The sequence below is a fragment of the Echinops telfairi genome, unplaced genomic scaffold, assembly GCF_000313985.2.
Source record: "Echinops telfairi isolate 266 unplaced genomic scaffold, ASM31398v2 ScPeMD7_5;HRSCAF=22, whole genome shotgun sequence".
Lineage (NCBI taxonomy): Eukaryota > Metazoa > Chordata > Mammalia > Afrosoricida > Tenrecidae > Echinops > Echinops telfairi.
The window spans coordinates 10,786,463-10,804,189 of NW_022103901.1; the positions used below are offsets into that span (position 1 = coordinate 10,786,463).

Here is a 17,727-nt window from a genome sequence, read left to right on the forward strand (position 1 = left end):
TCAGCTACAACAATTCTTGACACCACCCTTTTAGCAACAACTCAGACTGACTCCATCACACCAGCTCCCTCCACGGGTGGTACCACCGGCTCTCAGTCAACCTCTCCAGAAGGAGGCACTTCTGCAACAGGGGTCCCTGACACTGAGACACCTCAGACCACCTCTCCTGACACAAGCTCACCTCTTACAACAACCGGTGGGGTCATCACACCTATGTCAACTCCTACCGCAGGAGACACATCAGCTACAACCAATGTTCACACCAGCCTTCCATCAACAACTCATACTGGGTCCATCACACCAGGTCCTTCCACTGGTGGTACCACCGGCTCTCAGTCAACCTCTCCACAAGGTACTTCTGCTACAACGCTTCCTGACACTGACACACCAGAGACCACCTCTCCTGACACAAGCTGGCCTACAATAACTGGTGGTGTCATCACCCCTGTGTCCACTCCTACCCCAGGAGTCACATCAGCTACAAGTCATCCTGATAGCACCACATCACCAAATACTGGCTCTGGGTCCAGCACGGGTGCTACTCCCTCTCCCGAATCCAGTGCACCTGGTACAAGTGTTGGTGCCACCATGGAATCCGGGACAACTCCTACAGTTGGAGGGTCTCTTGACACAACTCTGCCGGAGACCACCACCCTTGTCAGTGGCACCATGACCTCTGCTCCCACTCCGTCCGGCAACAGCACACCTGTCACCTCTACTCCTGCCATCCCGACGTCATCAGAAGTCAGCACCTTTTCCACTGTGGATTTTTATCCCACCTCAGCGGTGACGTCCGCCCACTTGAGTCCACCTACAACCACTTCTGTCATCTCCACGCCAGGGCCCACCACAGCTCAAACCAGCCAGCCCAAACCTGACACACCGAGTGCTGCTTCCACCACACGACCCCTCCCCACTGTCCTCATGTCCACCACCACCGTGATGCCCCCAACCACGACTCCCCCCTCAGGTGAGCCCAGTGTCAAATCCTCTCTCCGATTTGAAACCGACCTTCTGATTCGCTGTCCCACGTTTTCGTTTTCTTATCAGACCCCAGGTCCCCACGCCTTCCTTGTGCTCTGACGTGCCTTCCATGAGATGAAGCCTTTGCACGCCCTGCCGCTCTTGTGTTTCCTTCTCTGCTTCCTGCAACCCCGCTACACTCTCCACACGTCCTGCTTCCCCCTTTAGACCCCGACAACCTCTGGTCCCTTGTGGTTTGTGTACTATCAGTAGGAGACTATTGTGACTCATACCTATAGTGTCACAGTAGGATGACACGCTTTTGTTACCTTAGAGTTTTTTATTTGACCTGTGTTTAAATGAAGGATTTTTCTCATTCGTTTTGCTCCGCTTAAATGCAAAGTTGTTTGTTTGCTTGTTTGGTGGTTGTGTGTGTGTGTGTGTGGGGGGGTGATAAGAGAAGTCTGACAAGGTATTCCCATGCCCTGGATACTCTCTTTCTGTGACCATTCATGTTGATTTTGTTTCTTCCAATGCCCTGAGCAACTGCCCCAGAGTTAAATGGAGGTTTTCTTCCGTTCTGATTTCTACTAGCGTTTCTCCGTGTTTCTCTGTCCTTAATCTCCCTCTTTCCCCTCAAACGCTCGACCTTCCTCTCTGATCTCCTCGCTCTCGTTAGGATAGACAGAATCCCAGCCTCTTCTATAGCTACTGGTTGGCCTGTGGGGTGTTGTTCTCAGATTGAGAAGAGAGAGAAAAAGAAGCGAAAGCCAAGGGAGTCTGACAAAGGCAGAGATAGGATGAGAGAGAAAGAGGGTTGGAGAGAGAGAGAGAGAGAAGGGAGAGGGAGGCCCCCAGAGGAGGTGAGCTAAAAGATGAGAGAGGAGAGGGGAGGAGAGGAGAGGAGAGGAGAGGAGAGGAGAGGAGAGGAGAGGGGAGGAGATGAGAGGAGACGAAGTCCAGTTGGGGATGCACGAGTCCCCAGTGGGTCCAAGACTCACGGCTCATCTCTCTCTCTCTTCTTTAAAGGTCCGTTGATTGGAGGCTCTTAGAACAATCCATACATCAATTGCATCAAGCATATTTGCACACAGGTTGCCATCATCATTTCCTAAACATTCACTTAGTACTCGAGCCCTGGGTGTCAGCTCCTCTTTGTTCCCTCCCGAAACCCTTTCTTTTTGTCTTGAAGCAAAGACCTGTCAACAGAGTCTGCATGATATGACTGTCATGAGGGCTGCCCTGACTCTCTGACCCGGCAAAGGGTAGAGTCAGCAAGCAGAGGCAAGGTAGGTTTGTGCAAAACACACACATGACCATGGACCTCCCCAGGAAGGCCCACTCCAGATACTGCTCCAAACAGGACCACTATTTCCAAGAAAGGCTAACGAGAATAGACCTTGGGTTTCCCAGGTTAATCGGCAGGAATATTTGGGAACTGTTTATAGCTCCTTCTGATCCACTTAACCTAAGACCTACATCTCTCCCTCAACTCTTCTATCAAATACAAAGGGAGTCATAAAAGGTCACAAAGGTAGCAACGCCCGAATGGGCTTTTCTGGAAGCAGGCATCGGAGGCCTGCTAACGAAGCTCATCACCAGGCTGGCTGGAACTAAATAGGTCAAGTTCACCTGGTCCTCTCAGAACCGCTTTCTGTTTTTCTTTTTCTCAACCTAACTGGGTTGTCTATCATAACATAACATCTCCTCACTTTTTTTAATAGGGGTGGGGGGACTTCTGGTTACATGTTGGGCTGCTAACAGCAAAGTCAGTAGTTCAAAACCAGCAGCTGCTCTGTAGGAGAAAGAAGAGGCTTGGTAAAGAGTTCCAGTCTCGGAAGCCCACAGGGGCCATTCTCCCCTCTCCTCTGGGGTCACTGTGAGTCACAGTGGACTGGATGTGGCAGTGGGAATGTAAAGGGTACAGGACTAGGACTCTGAGTCCAGGCGACATCTGGCCCCACGTCATGTCCCAAGTGGGTCACTTGGCCTCTCTCTGCCTCACCTCTCCTGTGGTCAAGTGGGACTGCTACTGACTGTAACTGTCTACTGTCCTGTTCTCTCTCACCAAGCAGGTGAGGAAAAGGCCCTGTGGCCACTCTGTCCCCAGGGAGGAGTCTCTCAGGCTTAAGAGAAGCAGTCGTGGGCCCTTCTCTAAGAGTTGTGGATGAGTTTCTCAGCTCACCCATATCCTCAGTGATTCTATGAACATATCAAAGTAGACAGTGCCACAGTCTTCCAGGGTGGCCGTAGCAACGTGGATGGCTTGAAAGAACAGGAACTTCTCCGCTCTCAGTGTTGAAGGCTAGAAGTCCCAATTTAGGGCAACTGACAAGCCCATGCTCTGTCTGTCCATCCTAAGGGAAGACACCTGCTTGTCTCTCCCGACTTTCAGTAGCCCCAGGCCTTCCTGACCTGCTAGACGCATCTTCCCTCTGTGTGTCTGTCTCTTCTATGAGGAAGTCGCTCGGATTGAACAAGAACCCACCCTCTGCTCCAGCATGACCTCCGGTCCAGCTAGCACCTTCGAAGGCCCTACTTCCAGACCAGTCGCCGGGTCTTCTGGACACTGCTCAATCCCTAACAGACAGTGCATGGAAAGGCAGGGTGCCAGTTGTGAAGATGTGTGTGCTTGAGCTATACCTTGTCCCTTTCAGTACACTGCCAGAATGGAGGCATCTGGGAGGAAGGCCAGTGCAAGTGCACCTTAGCGTACTATGGGACCAGGTGTGAGCTGGTGCGCGAGAGCATCGAGATCGGTGAGCTGAACCTGCAGGGTGGTCCCCTCCACTCCCCTGGGCCTAGGAAAGTGCTCCTTACTCAGCTTAGAGCCGAGGGTTGACTAGGATGACCATGGGCAATTTTGCTTAGTAGCAAGAAGTCCACCCAACAGACACATTGGCATATTGGACACAGATCTGTATGGATGGGTACGCTGTGCAACAGAGCGTGGGCCTTCCGTGGCATTCTGTCATCGAATGTAAGACCCTCGGGTCTCCTTGGCTTCATTCCAAAGCCCTAGGGAGTATGGTGCTCCGCTCTCCCTTCAGGGGAACTTGGGTAAGAAAATTAGAAGCCCTGGAGCCGAAGATCAAGGCAGAGGTTACAGATAGCTCCTGCCTTCTGTCACCTGGGCTGGGTGGAGTTGCTGGGACCGTCGCTCTCTTTGGATGGGGACTCAGAAGGGATGTTGTACTCAGTGCTGTCCACCGACTCCCTCCCAGAACCTCCGCCAGCGACCATCTCTGCCCAAGTAGAACTCTCCGTCAAAGTGACGAACCAGGAATTCACCGAGCAACTCAATGACAAATCTTCTCCTCAGTTCCAGAAGTTCAATGAGACATTCACCGAGCAGGTGAGGACAAGGCCCTGTGGCCACTCTGTCCCCAGGGAGGAGTCTCTTGGGCTTAAGAGTAGCAGTCCTGGGCCCTTCTCTGAGAGTTGTGGATGCGTTTCTCAGCTCACCCATATCCTCAGCACTTGCCAGGGCGCGGGGAGAAAGCCAAAGTAAAGAGCCACTGGGGGCTGCCGAGGTCCCAGGGCTCGGGCTGATAGCTGAAGAGCGACCATTCCACCCACACCGTGTCCCCCTGCAGGGGAGCTACAGAAAAGGGTGATGCATCCTCTGCCCACCCCACCCTCCGAGTCTCTAGAAAGGACCGGGTGGGTCCCGGGTAGCAGCTGTGGAATGACGTAGTGGCCCCTTGCCTTTTAGATGAACATTGCTTACTCTGGAATCCCTGAATATGCGGGTGTCAACATCACAAGGCTAAGGTGAGTCTCTGGGACTCCTGGGGAGGTGGGGAGACGAGGCTTCTACTCCCATAAAGAATTCCAGTCTCGGAATCTCCCAGGGGCAGTTCCACCCTGTGCTGCAGGGTCCCCAAGAGCCAGAAGGAACGGGATGGCAGTGAGTTTGTTTTTGTTTTTCGGCTTCCTTATTTGTGAAAGAGGTCCTTGAACGAGAAGATCTCCTTGTCCCGTCCAAATCTCACGTTCTGTGAGTAGCACCCCCAAATCTGCTTTTTCTATGACGGGACTTCAAAAAATAACTAACTAAAGGCATGTAAGGACCATGAGACATGGCCGCAAACCTGTTGAAGCCTCCTGCCTTTTAAGCTTCTGACTAAAGCATGGGGGAGGAAGCAAAGGCAGAGGCGGAGGTGGGGTCTGGTTGGCTTCGTTTTTTAGGGCGTTTTTTGGACTGTGAGGTCAAAGGAGGCTGGACCAGTTACTAGGATGCAAATGATGCTCAGGCCCACAGACCGAAGGGATTTGCATTCTGGAATACAGTCTTCTTCACCCCAGGGGACTTGTTGGGTGGCTTTTAGGAAACAGAGCAGATAGACTATTCTAACTCAGGAGTTGGCATCGGAAGAGAAACTGAAGGAAAGCAACAAGGCACCGTGAGAACGCCCCAACTCCCTAAACAAAGATCCTTTGAAACGGGAGAGGCAGGTGATGGCCATTTTAATCTTTTGAGGATCAGAGGCAAAACCGTGTGTGATTAGAAAAAAGGCAAACCGGCAACTTCAAAAGTTTTGCCTGTGGTGTTAAGGATTGCCAGACAGCCTGGTGCAGCCCACCTCTGATCGCCAGCAAAGAGAACCTCACTAAACCTTGGGTACCACTTCTTGCTCCATCCCTTAGAAACACCTCGGCAACAGCTACCGCAGCTCCTGCTTTCATAGGTCTGTTATGCCTCTCTCCCATGGATCCAACCCCTCTCCCCATCTTTATGCTAAGACTCACATCTCGGGCTGCGCAGAGCCTAGCCTTCGCAGGCCAGACCTCCTGGGCTTGGATCAGAACATTCGCCCACTGAACACTGGCTGCCATCATTTGAATACTTCTCCCTGGTCCTGCCTTCCCTTTCCCTGAGAGGGGAGAGGGGAAAGGGCGGGGAGCTAGGGTGACGCCACAGGGGTTCTCCTTTTGTCTTCTCAGGAGTGGCAGTGTGGTGGTAGACCATGAAGTCCTCCTGAGAGCCAACTTCACCCCAGAATACAAAGAAGTGTTGGAGACAGTCGCCAAGAAAGTGGAAGAAAAAATCACAAACATAACCAAAATTCAAATAGGCAATAACGTTACCTGCACAGGTAAGGACCTAGATTCCTGGGGGCAGGCGAGGGGGAAGAAAAGGGATTCTCTGGCGCAGGTCTCCCCTGAGCCCAGGGGAAGGAAGGAGAAAGGGAAGAATCCTAGGGTCTGTCCTGAGTCTCGTCGGGCAGATGGGCAGTGCGAGGGGAAGTTTTTAGTGGGGGGTCCAAAGCCAGCTTTGCACACATGCTCAGTCCAGGCCCCAACCTAGAGTGAACGGGGCAGGGGGTCCCGGGACCATCGGAACGAGTGTGATTCTTCAGCACAGGTGGTGATCTTAGTGGAGGGCGTGGAGAAGAAGGACAAAGGGGCGGCTATCCCTGTGGTGGAGAACTGTAGACATGGTGGGCACTTCCCCTCAGCGGGACTGTGTTCTCCCCTTCCTGGCTCACACTCACCTCAGCCCCTGAGGATGCTAACCGAGCTCATTATAAAAGGTGTGATCTGGAATCCGTGCGTGGGGAGCGCATATCTCTTAGCTGCACCTGTGCACATGCTCTGGTCTAGCTCGCAGTGAAAGGCAGGCCTGGGGTCATGAGAATGAGAGCGGCCAGACCAAGAGGGCAGGGAGAAGGTGGGGGAAGAGGAAACTGATTGCCATGATCTACACAGAACCCCCCCAAAAACCCACCCCCCAGAGGGATGAACAATAGCAACCATGGGGGAGGGAGACGGTGGTCGGTGGTCGGTGTGAGACATGAAAATACTGTTCATTTGTAATTCAAGGGGTCACCAGGGTGGTGGAGGGGTGGGGGGAAGAGGAGCTGATACTAAGGGTTCAATAGAAAGTCAGTGCTTAGAAAATAATGATGGCGACATGTGTCCAAATATGCTTGATACAATTGATGAGTGGGTTGTTGTAAGAGCTGTAACCGCCCCCAATCAAATGATCTTTCCATTAAATCAATCAATAAATGGTGTGATCTGTCCCTTCCTCAGCCTTGCTGTGTTTCAACTATAACGACACCGAAGTGAAAAATCTCCAAATGACCCAATACGACCCTCTCGGTAAGTGACCCGAGGGGCTCCAGGAGAGGTGGGAAGCAGGGATGCAAGGTGAGTCTGGGTGGAGCTCCCCACTTCTTAGTCACGGCCCTCCCTCCCCGTCCCTCCAGTTGAATGCCGGGAGAAGGTTGGGAAAGAGCTGGCTCAGCACTTCTTCGTGGAGTACCGGGGGAAGAAGCCCTACTGCATCACGGCCTGCATGCCTGGCTTCAATGGCTCCCGGGACTGCCACTCTGGGAAGTGCCAGCTGGAGCGCAGTGGCCCTCGATGCTAGTAAGTGCCCGCCCATCCTGCCCCCTCCTCTCCTCCCCTGAAGCTCCCACCGCTCCAGACTCTGCCTAGAGGTCAAGGGCAGAGATGGGGTCCCAATCACTCCCGGACACACGCAGCCGCAGAGGAGGCAGGTATGGCCAGCATCTCCACAGCCAGTCCAGGATGGGCCAAGGGTGGCTCCGGACCTCAGCGGCCTTCCCAGGCGTTCTCAGGGTGACACGCCAGGCTGGGAACCGGGAGCCCTGCCCCTGGGAGCACGAGCGAGGGGTGGACAGGCCTTGCTTCCAGGAAGAGAACAGCATCCCTGCTGGTGGAATGGGGCGGGGGGGGTAATGGGGAAGGGGATGGTCCTACAAGGGTATGAGGAGGGAGGGCAGAAACAGGTCGGAAGGCAGAGAAGGGCATGGCCCACAGAGACTGAGCTACATCGGGGAAGGGGTCCTGCCTCGTGCAAAGGCCTGAGGAGTTGGTCTGGGGCCGTGGTTCTCAACCTGTGGGTCGCGACCCCTGTGGGGGGATCAAATGACCCTTTCACAGGGGTCGCCCGATTCATCACAGTAGCAAAATGACGGGGATGAAGTAGCAACGACAATCATTTTCTGGTTGGGGGGGTCATGACCACAGGAGGAACTGAATGAAAGGGTTGCGGCATGAGGAAGGTGGAGAACCCCTGTTCTGGGGAGTCTTCTTGGCAGTTCACAAATCAGCAGGAGGAGGAAATAAACAGGTCTTGGCAAGGGCATGGGTGGGTGGGCCAGGAGAGGTAGCAGGGGCTTTATAAGTGGATCTTTTGCTCTGGATCTGCAATGAGGGGCTGTTTATCCTGACAAAGAGAGAAGTTGAAAATAAGGATGGCTAACGGGTGGGGGAAGGGTGACTAGCAGGTCTGCAAGCCCCTGGGGTGCCGCCCAGAAACCCCTCAGAGTGGGATCCATGGCTCCAGGGTTGCTACTGGAGACAGACCCTAAAGGCTCAGTGCCGAACACGAGGCCTATTTAAGGACCACCCTCCTGAAAGCTGTCCTTCACCCCTGTCCGTGCCCTCGGGGATCCTACCTCTGCATCCCGTACTTTACCCCCTAATTCCCAGAAGGCCTAGGGCTGAGAGGCTGGAGGCACTGGCTGTGGCACTGACTGGGGGTTGCTTCCTCTTTCCACCTGCCCCCTCTCCCCTCTCAGCTGCCTGACCACGGACACTCACTGGTACAGAGGAGAGACCTGTGACGTCGGCATTCAGAAGCGTCTGGTGTACGGGCTCGTGGGGGCGGCAGGAGTCATGCTGCTGGTGGTCTTTGCTGTGATCTTGGTGTTCATGTTCCGCTCCAAGAGAGAGGTGCAAAGGTGAGCCATGCTGCCTCCTCCTCTTTCCCTCAATTCCTCCTCCTCCTCCCGCAAACAGATCGCTCCGTTTGCAATAATCCCAGCCTCGGAGTCAACAGCGCGGGAGGCGAAAGCAGAAGCAGAGCCCGTTCCCGTGCCTCTGTGGCCGTCCTCGGTCATGACACACTCTCTCTGGTGCTTCTATCCATAGACAAAAGTCCAAAGTGTCTCACTTGTACAAGTGGCATGAAGAGAACAGTGAAGTCCCCGGGACCTTCCAGAACATTGGCTTTGACATCAATGAAGGTATTGGCAACCCCCCGCCCCCACCCCCGGGATTCAGAATGGTTGAATGTGGGAGGGCTGGAGGGCTGGAAGGAACCAACAGGGAATGCATTCCTCCTCTCCAAGACTTTTGAGTGCACATTTGAAATCCAACTCCTCCTGTTGCCCCTGAAAGCCCCTAGATGGGGCATCATCATGGGCAGAACACTACTAAACTATTGGGGGCACAGGCTGTTTGATGATGTGACTGTGCGTCTGGGGACGCAGGTTTACCCAGGAGTAGTTGGGTTCGTAAACAGGTGAGCTGTATCACAGTAAAGATTAACGTTAGATTGTGCCAGGTTCAATCTGCATGCTAAAAGTTCTAGAAGTAGAGCCTTTATATTTTCGAGAAGGAGAAATGGGAAATAAGCAAGTCTCCAGAAATAGTTTAAATTCTAAAGAAGGGGGCAACTGGACTAAGCAAAGAATTCCGTCAATCCACCAAGCGGCCAGGGTGAACCAGAAAGTGGGAGGATAAACAGAAATCCTAGAGGAAGGTGGTCGGAAGCGATGCGGGTGTATCAGTAATCACCATAACTGTAAATGGGATACGTGCTCCAGCGAAGGCGACATTAAACAAAAATCTAACTATTCACTGTGGGTGAGGGGCACATATGAAAATAAGTACACAGAAAAGGAGGAAAGGAAAATTTAGGAAAAAGATATAACCAAATCTTTGGTTGAGTAAAAAGAGTTTTGTAACCTCGTTAGAACAGGTGAGTAGATGTCAAAGCTGCAAGAATGGCTAGAGATAAGAGATTCTCCATACTTATTGACAAATGGTTTACGCTACCAGGAAGAGAGAACGAATCTAATCCGTGTCCCTATCGATACGGCTTCAAAGCACATAAAACAAAAGTGGACAAAACTGTAAGGATCAACGGGGAGACCCACCGGCATGGGAGGGCAATTCTAACGCAGTTCTCTGAGTATGTGATCGTGCAGACAGGTAAGTCAGCATCCAGGAGACGGGACGTTTGTACAACATGATGAACAGTCTCCATGTGACTGACATCTGTGGAGCGCTGCATCCAGCCATGGGCGCAGGCACTCACAGCGTAGACAACGGCTTCTTTTAAATGACCACGTGCGAGGGCATACGTCACTCAACAAGCCTGCACATTTAAGTCCGACTGCATTAATCGTCCCCAGGGCCAGCAAGTCAGAAACAAATAGCCAAACGGTTCTGAAAGAAACAAAAGCCAAAGTTTTCTACCTCGGAATTGTTTTAGGAGAAGAACAACAAAAGCAGCACAAGGGCAATGAGTGGGAATCGAGAGAAGAACGGGGAAACAGGAAAAGAAAGCAGAAACGCGGCCGAAAGGGTCAATGAGGATTTGAAAGATCCAGATCTCCTCTTTCAACTTTCCATCTCCCAAGTCCACTCGAGAGCACCAGCCAGGAAGGGACCATGTTCTAGTCGCTGTCCACTAGGGCCGGGGCCCTCTCTCCGCAGCAACTCCCTTCCCTCCTGTTTCTACAGTCCGGTTTTGAGTCCGAAAACACACTCCCAGAATCCTCTTCGGATGTTGCCCTACAGCGCTCGCTGCTCAATGGCATTCTGGGAAGACGGGGGCATAAACAAACTCTCATCTCATTCTCCCCCAACAAAAAACACACCGAGAAAACAGTGTCCGGTTTCGAAGGACTCTGGACTGGGGAGCAGAGGAAACTGCCAACAGGCAGGACTCAAAGAACCAGTGAGCCACAGATGGAGGAAAAGCACTTCTCCCTCTGTTCCTGCCCCCACCTCCCCAACCAGCTGCCCTGAAAGAAAAGTCTGTTTCCCCAAGTGCCACGCCTCCTGCATGCACAGAAAGCAAGAACCCCAAGATTCTGTTCTAAAATCAGCAAGGCGGGCCTCTCTGGGGGTCTGTTTGCAGCATACAAGCACCTCCCCTCGCCCAGGCCTTGCCAACGGCAAGCCTACTGTGAATGGTTGGGGCTGTGCAGTGGAGCCTGCTCCCCAGGGCAGTAAGCATTCTGCCGGCCACCTGCACACCCACTAGCGCAAGTCTCTGGAACCAAGGGGCCAGAGCTCTCCATCAGCTCCAGTCTGACGGCTCCCTCTTGCAAGTGGGACTGAGGACTGCTGGCCCAGGCTGCTGTGTGCTGAGAAGCAGGCCTTGTTCATGGAGGCTACCGTCACAGCCAACATACTTCAGGGAGAGCTCTGATCCCAAGGACCTCAGACCTTCTCTGAGGTCCATTTGGAGCTTGGCAGCCCCTCCTCCACACAGAGGCTGTCGCCTGCTAGCCTGCTGTGAATTGCTCCAAAAAGGGTCCTGCCTGGAGTCGACTGCCACAGTCTGCACTCTTCCTACCTCCCCACAGACGCCATACCTGTGGCCTCTGAAACCCATACGATAAGCCTTCCTGTGGGCCAGTCAGGATGACTCCGACTGCCAGCTGGCATTGAGGAGTGCCGACGGACGCGTCCGTAAGCGTCCTTGCTTTTTAAGAAGCAGCTATCTTGGGTAGAGACGGCACTCGCAGCCAACAACCTACAGGGAGGGCGGTGGTGGGGTGTGGAGGAAGTGTGGGGAGAGCTGACAGTAACAAGGCAGACCTCCGTGGGGATCTGAGCAGGGCATGGCACTCCCTCCCTTACCTGGATAATTGTTGACTGTGAGGCTGTTGCAAACTGTACTGGGGCCTCCTCCAATAGCTAGCACTCTGTCTGCCTCCCTGTTCACCCACAGCTCAGACCTCTGGAACCAATGAGACAGACTTCCGTGGGCATCTGTTTGGGTCTGTCTGCTTTTCCTGATAGTTGGCACTGAATACAGCTGAGGGTCCTATACGGTAGGAAGCGGGCATTTGAGAGGAGTCTACCCCGACCGTCAACTTACTCAGGGGTGGGATCTGATCCTAATCAGGCAGTCCACCCGCCCCCCACCCAGGTGATCTATTTGGAATGTAACTGCCCATCCCCCAACTGGTAGATGTCAGCCACTAGACTGATACAAGCTCTTCAGGAGCTTTCCGAATGTGGTGTTGGGGAATGGCTCCCCTGTGTGGACACGGATCACCCAGCCACTGCAGGGCCACTGCAGCTCTAGAGCAAACAAAACATCTTCCAGAGAAGGATCCTTCTGGAGTGTTCGACCCCCTCCTGAAACAGAGGCACCCCTGACTGTCAGCTCAGATTGAAGCTGCCGCCACAGAGCAGCGAGGGCATCCTGGGCAGAGCTGTGGGGCAACATCCGAAGAGGATTCTGGGAGTGTGTTTTCTGACTCAAAACCGGACTGTAGAAACAGGGGGGAAGGGAGTGGCTGCGGAGAGAGGGCCCCACCCCTAGTGGACAGCGACTAGAACATGGTCCCTTCCTGGCTGGTGCTCTTGAGTGGACTTGGGAGATGGACAGTTGAAAGATGAGATCTGGATCTTTCAAATCCCAATCGAACCACAGTGGGGGAAGAAGCTGTCACAGAGAGGGGGAGGGGGTGGCAAGTGACACCCGAGGCTCTGCCCACCTGAAAGTTTATAGCAAAACAAAGAACAAAGCTGATTCTGTAAGAATTTCCAGTGGCCAACCAAAACAAAAGGCAGGAAGAAGCACAAAGCGCCGAGGAACAGTGGTCCCTCCAGGTGGGCGTGCTCTGATGAAACAAGTGACATCACGTCCAAGGAAGACCAAGCAATCTCTAAAAACGACGTTGCAACACAAAGAGGTTCCGTGTGATGAAACGAGGACCTAAAATAAGAGATTGCGCTGAAATGGAGCAATAGCTAAAACGAGAACCAAAGCAGAAGAACGTTACCAACAGTTAATCAGGCAGAAGGGGAAACTCAGTGAATCGGAGGAGAAGAGAGCTAAAAGCATGGAGTCTGAAAAACAACGAGAAGGCTGAGCACCCACGGTTCACTGGGTTATGAGACAGAGAACTAACGCGGGAGTCCAGAAGGGGGGCAGAGAAAGGAACAGAAAGAATATTTGCCAAAATAATGACAGGAACTTTCCCCAGTCTAACAAAGAACATGGCTACAAACCCAAGAAGCTAAACAACAAAACCTCTCATTCACGAGAACCTCACTGCCATGGGGTCACTTCTGACTCGTAGTGACGCTATAGGACAAAGCAGAACTGCCCTATGGGTTTCCAAGACGGTGACTCTTTATAGGAGTAGAAAGCCTCATCTTCCTTCCAGGAAGCGGCTGGTGGTTTTGAACTGCCGACCTTTCGGTTAGCAACCCAACGAGTCACTCTTATGCTACGAGGGCTCCTCTACATGAAAACACATCACTGTTAGGCTTTCAAAAGTAAAGCTGGAGAATCCTAAGAGCCGTGAGAGAGAAGCAAACCGTCAGAGACAAAGACACCGGCGAAGTTAATGTCCAGGTTCTCCTCAGAAACACCGGAGGACAGGAAGCAATGGAATTACGTATTAAAGGAAAGGAAAGGAAAGCAGCCAACCAAGAACGTCATACCCAGCAAGACTGTCCTTCGAGACTGAGGGTGAAATAAAACAGAAGCTGACAGAGTTCAGATTCACCAGAGCAGCCCTACCAAAAAATACCAATGGGAGGTCTTTAGAGGAAAAGACATAGAAAATAATTTAAAGCTAAACCTTCCAAAGAAAGATCTCTAGGAAAGGGAACTACACAAACAAGTAGAATGGCTAGTCATGAGGGCTTCGTGTTGATAATTCTCATTGCTTTGATCGTCAAGTTTTTTAGTCCTAGATATATAAAAATGGATTACCAGCAAATGAGATATCCACGCATAATTAGTGGGGACTACAAGTAATGGGGGAGGAGGGGAGCGGTGGATGCGCAATGAGTGGTCTGTTTCTAAAGCGAAGTTCATCACAAGTTACCTGAGGAGATTATGAGTTCTGAAGTGTCGCCGCCCCTGCAAGGCATCTGTTTAAAACACGTGCAAAGGAAAGACGAAGGGAAGCCAGAGACTCACTACAGTGACCCAACAAAGCACAACGCAAGTCACACTAAAGAACAAAAAGGCTTAAGACACACACACATAGCAAAATAGCAGAAGTAGTCCACTTCTTTCCAGTAATTGCAGTGAATCGAAGTGGACTAAATGCTCCAAACAAAGGACACGTAGTGGCAGATTGTATTTTAAAGAACAAAAAAACCCCCAGCTATATTCTGTTTACAAGAGACACATTTTAAACCCAAGGGCATAAATTGATTGCAAATGAAAGCTTAGTGGGGGAGGGGGGGAACCCTCTCTGTAAGTAGTAACTAAAAAGAGAGTTACGGTGGTGATTTTAATATCAGACAAAGTAGACTTTTAGACAAAATCCAAAAGAAGAAATAAAGATGCCCATTATATAGTGATAAATTCAACACAAAACTCACTGACTTCAAGCCAATGCTAATTCAGAGAAACCCCTTGTGGGTTTCCAAGACTGTAACAGTTTAAAGGCTTAGAAAGCCTGTCTTTCTCCCAAGGAGCTGCTGCTGGTTTTGAACTGCTGACCATTCAGATCACAGCCCAATGCTTAACCACTACACCACCAGGGCTCCATCTATAGTGATAACAGGTCAAATAATCAAGAAGATGTAACAATCACACACACACACACACACACACACACAAACACGAACACACACACACATATCTATACCCAACAGCCAGACATGTATCAGAAGAAGTAAAGATGCACATTGTATATTATCAACGTGAAGGGAGAATTAGAGCCAATCCCAAACCAAGCCCACCATCATTGAGCTGAATTCTGACTCACAGCAACGTCACAGGACACAGGGCTTTCAGGGTGGGGAATAGGTGCAGCGGCAGACTGCCACCTGTTTCTCCTGAGGCACAGCTGGTGGTTCAAACGGCCGAGCTTTGGGGTTAGCAACCAAGCTCTTACTCACTACACCCCCAAGGCTTCTCAAAGAGCGCTGCTGTGGTTGGGTGCTATTGCATCAGTCCTGATTCATGCACAAATCCAAAGAAGGAAGGTAAAGAGGGAAAAAAAGGAAGAAAATGCAAGGCAGCCCAGTTGAAAAATATCAAGATGTTAGATTCATAGCAGCAAGAGAAGAGATTTTGGCCGAGTGCCTCGGTGGTCACATTAAACGTGAACGGTCTACGTTCTTATATTCGAAAGTAGAGATGATCAGATTGGGTTTTGCAGAAAGAGAGACCCAACTCTGGGCCTCCTTCGAGACATCACTTTCAGTGTCAAGACAAAAATTAGTGAGTACACGGATGGAAACATATACCGTATTAATACAAAAGAAACGTGGAGTGGATGCATCAAGGTCAGATAAAGCTGACAGCAAAGAGGAATACCAGGAACCAAGCAGACGCGGAACGATCCCATTGGTCTGCCCCTGGGCATGGCAGCCCCACTCCTTCAGCTTCAGGTGGCAGGCCCATGTCCCAGCCCACGGAAACATAGCCTCAGACTTCCTTTGAATTAATTGAATGTGGAATTTTAAAAACCTGTGCTTTTTCACAGTCCCACACAACCAATCACACCATTTACGAGGTCAGATCGATTAGAGAACCAGTCGTCTACCCAACAGATGTCCAGTTCCTTAGGAAGTGTGGATGGGCATCCACCTCTCCCTCCAGTGGACGGGATTGGAAGGCAGAGAGAGGGCTTGCCTTCCTAATCGCCTGCTTTGTCTTTCTCCTTCTAGAACAAGAGGAACCTATCAACCTGGACTCCATCTACAGTAAATTCCAGCCCTCCCTGAGCCACATCGATCCTGAAACAAAAGTAAGAAGGGCCCACATAAAATGCTCACTCCCAGGCACACACCGCCACCCCCACCCCCCCACCGCCAGCCCCTCTCTCCCCTACTCATCTCCTTTTGGTCCGGTAAATGGGTGGATTAGACTCGACTTGAAACATTTTTGTTAAGAATGCATCATAGATATAATGCTACTGCACCACATCATGACGTCCGTAACGTCTAAGATTGGTCACTTTCATTTTATTTCAACCAAATGCCTAGAGGGATTGGCTTCAAGCCTTACACTTCCTAGGAATAGTTTTGTGACAAAGGTAAAATCCATAGCCGGTGTCTCTTGAGGCCTACTGGACTGGGACAGGATCCCTGGTGGGGTAGCGGGTTGCGAATTGGGCCACGAATCGCAAGGTCATCCATCTTTGACCACCATCTGCTCTCGTGAGAAAGACGAAACTTTCTACTCCCGTAAAGACTGGCTTTCGACTCCCGTAAAGATTTACAGTCTTGGGAACCCACCGGGGTGGTGCTCCTTAGTCTTCTGCGTTGGCACGACGCAGTAGCAGGGAGAGACCTGGCCAGAAGAGGGAATACGGTTGGTTTGTGTGGGACTCCAGGTAACAGGACAAAATTCAAGTTGACCACTTCCCAGGTCAGTCCCAAGCCTTTCCTACACCCAAATCTCAGGCTCATCATGGTTCAAATCCTCACCTGACTCTCTCTTTGCAGATCCAAACTGAGAGGCCCCATGTAGTGATGACATCTATGTGAGGTCTCGGCAGTTTCTCGTGGATCTGCGGAGCCCAGGAAGGAAGGAGCACCTTCTGCTGAACTTCCGTCCACCTCTGCTGAACTTGGCATCTGCGGGGCTGGTGTCGCCTCGCACAACCTCACGGCCACACCACCCCTCCCCCACGGGCCTTCTCCTGTATTTGGCGATACAAAATCCTTAGCCATGCTTATTATCAATTTTATCACAGAATAACAGGCGATGCCTATAGTTGCAAAATACTCAAATGTCACATTTCTTAGATCAAATGAATACTAAGAGAATTGCCCTGCAAAATCTTTCTCCGTTGAATGGCAGCACTGTTGCTAACTGAGTTGAAGCACGTACTATTGCCGCTCCTTCTTGCCCTTTAACGACAACTTCATTCGGAAAAAGAGATACGGATGTAGGTTCACAGCGGCCACTTATCGTAACATTGTAGCGAACGCACCGGAACAAAAGTCGGAAGTGCCACGCCCACTGGCTGCAACAGAAACGCAAAGTCATGGGAGTCGAAGTCTCCTTGTAACCGGGTGCCGGTGGCAGCGCCGACAGGAGTTTGTGAGCAGGTTCAAAAACCAAGTGAGCACAGCGTTTGAGCCTCCTACATACACGGATATGTGTCCGTGGGCTTACGAAAATGTATTTGCTGTTATAACGAAACTACAGGGCTATGCTAATAAAATTAATAAATTTCTCGCAACCACTGCACAAAGATCTTGTAGACGGTCATTCTGGGCTTACTCCCTCAAGCAATGTCGCCAGAGGCCAGTGAGGCCACGGACCTGGAGGGGCGTGGTTTCCTCCTGGGGAGCACTCCACAGGAAGCTGATGAGCAAGGACCCTGCGCTTACCAGGAGGAGGGACCACAGCGCGAGGACACCCTCCGGTAGCAGCACTGTGGTGGGTTGGCCATGGTCTCCTGCGAGGCTCCTTTCCAAAGATGTTCTTCTTCCCCCAAGTTCCGTTTCAGCACCACGGACAGCGTGTCACCCAACTCAGAGTAGTCCTCCCCTCAGCACTGGCCTGCACTTTACAGTTTACAGAACACCCTCTTCAGAGACATTCTATTATTTCCTTCCTTTAAAAACAAAAAATAAAAAAAAACAACCGTCGAGTGTTTTGTTTTTAAATATATAGTGTTGACTTTGAGGTACCTGGGAGTATGTATTTTTGTAAGCACTTATTTTTATCGATTTCTGGTTTTTGGAATAAACACAACCATGTATTTATGATATTTAAAAACAATAAAAAAAACTTTATGACCATCTTCACGGCTCCCAGACTTTTATGCAGTC

At 51.3% G+C, this 17,727-nt stretch overlaps 1 protein-coding gene across 1 annotated transcript in view; it reads left to right on the top strand.

Annotated features, from left to right (window-relative positions):
• The window catches only part of LOC123521035 (mucin-17-like), a 32,998-nt gene extending 15,636 nt beyond the window's left edge, over nucleotides 1-17,362 (top strand). Inside the window, exons 2-12 of the mRNA XM_045284622.1 lie at nucleotides 46-970; nucleotides 3,621-3,722; nucleotides 4,188-4,318; nucleotides 4,679-4,737; nucleotides 5,911-6,062; nucleotides 7,003-7,071; nucleotides 7,179-7,341; nucleotides 8,520-8,681; nucleotides 8,872-8,966; nucleotides 15,610-15,689; nucleotides 16,390-17,362. Of these exons, the coding sequence (XP_045140557.1) occupies nucleotides 214-970; nucleotides 3,621-3,722; nucleotides 4,188-4,318; nucleotides 4,679-4,737; nucleotides 5,911-6,062; nucleotides 7,003-7,071; nucleotides 7,179-7,341; nucleotides 8,520-8,681; nucleotides 8,872-8,966; nucleotides 15,610-15,689; nucleotides 16,390-16,431 (1,812 nt within the window). The 5' untranslated portion in view covers nucleotides 46-213 and the 3' untranslated portion in view covers nucleotides 16,432-17,362. The remainder of the gene's footprint in view (nucleotides 1-45; nucleotides 971-3,620; nucleotides 3,723-4,187; nucleotides 4,319-4,678; nucleotides 4,738-5,910; nucleotides 6,063-7,002; nucleotides 7,072-7,178; nucleotides 7,342-8,519; nucleotides 8,682-8,871; nucleotides 8,967-15,609; nucleotides 15,690-16,389) is intronic.
• The last annotated feature ends 365 nt before the right edge of the window (nucleotides 17,363-17,727 follow it).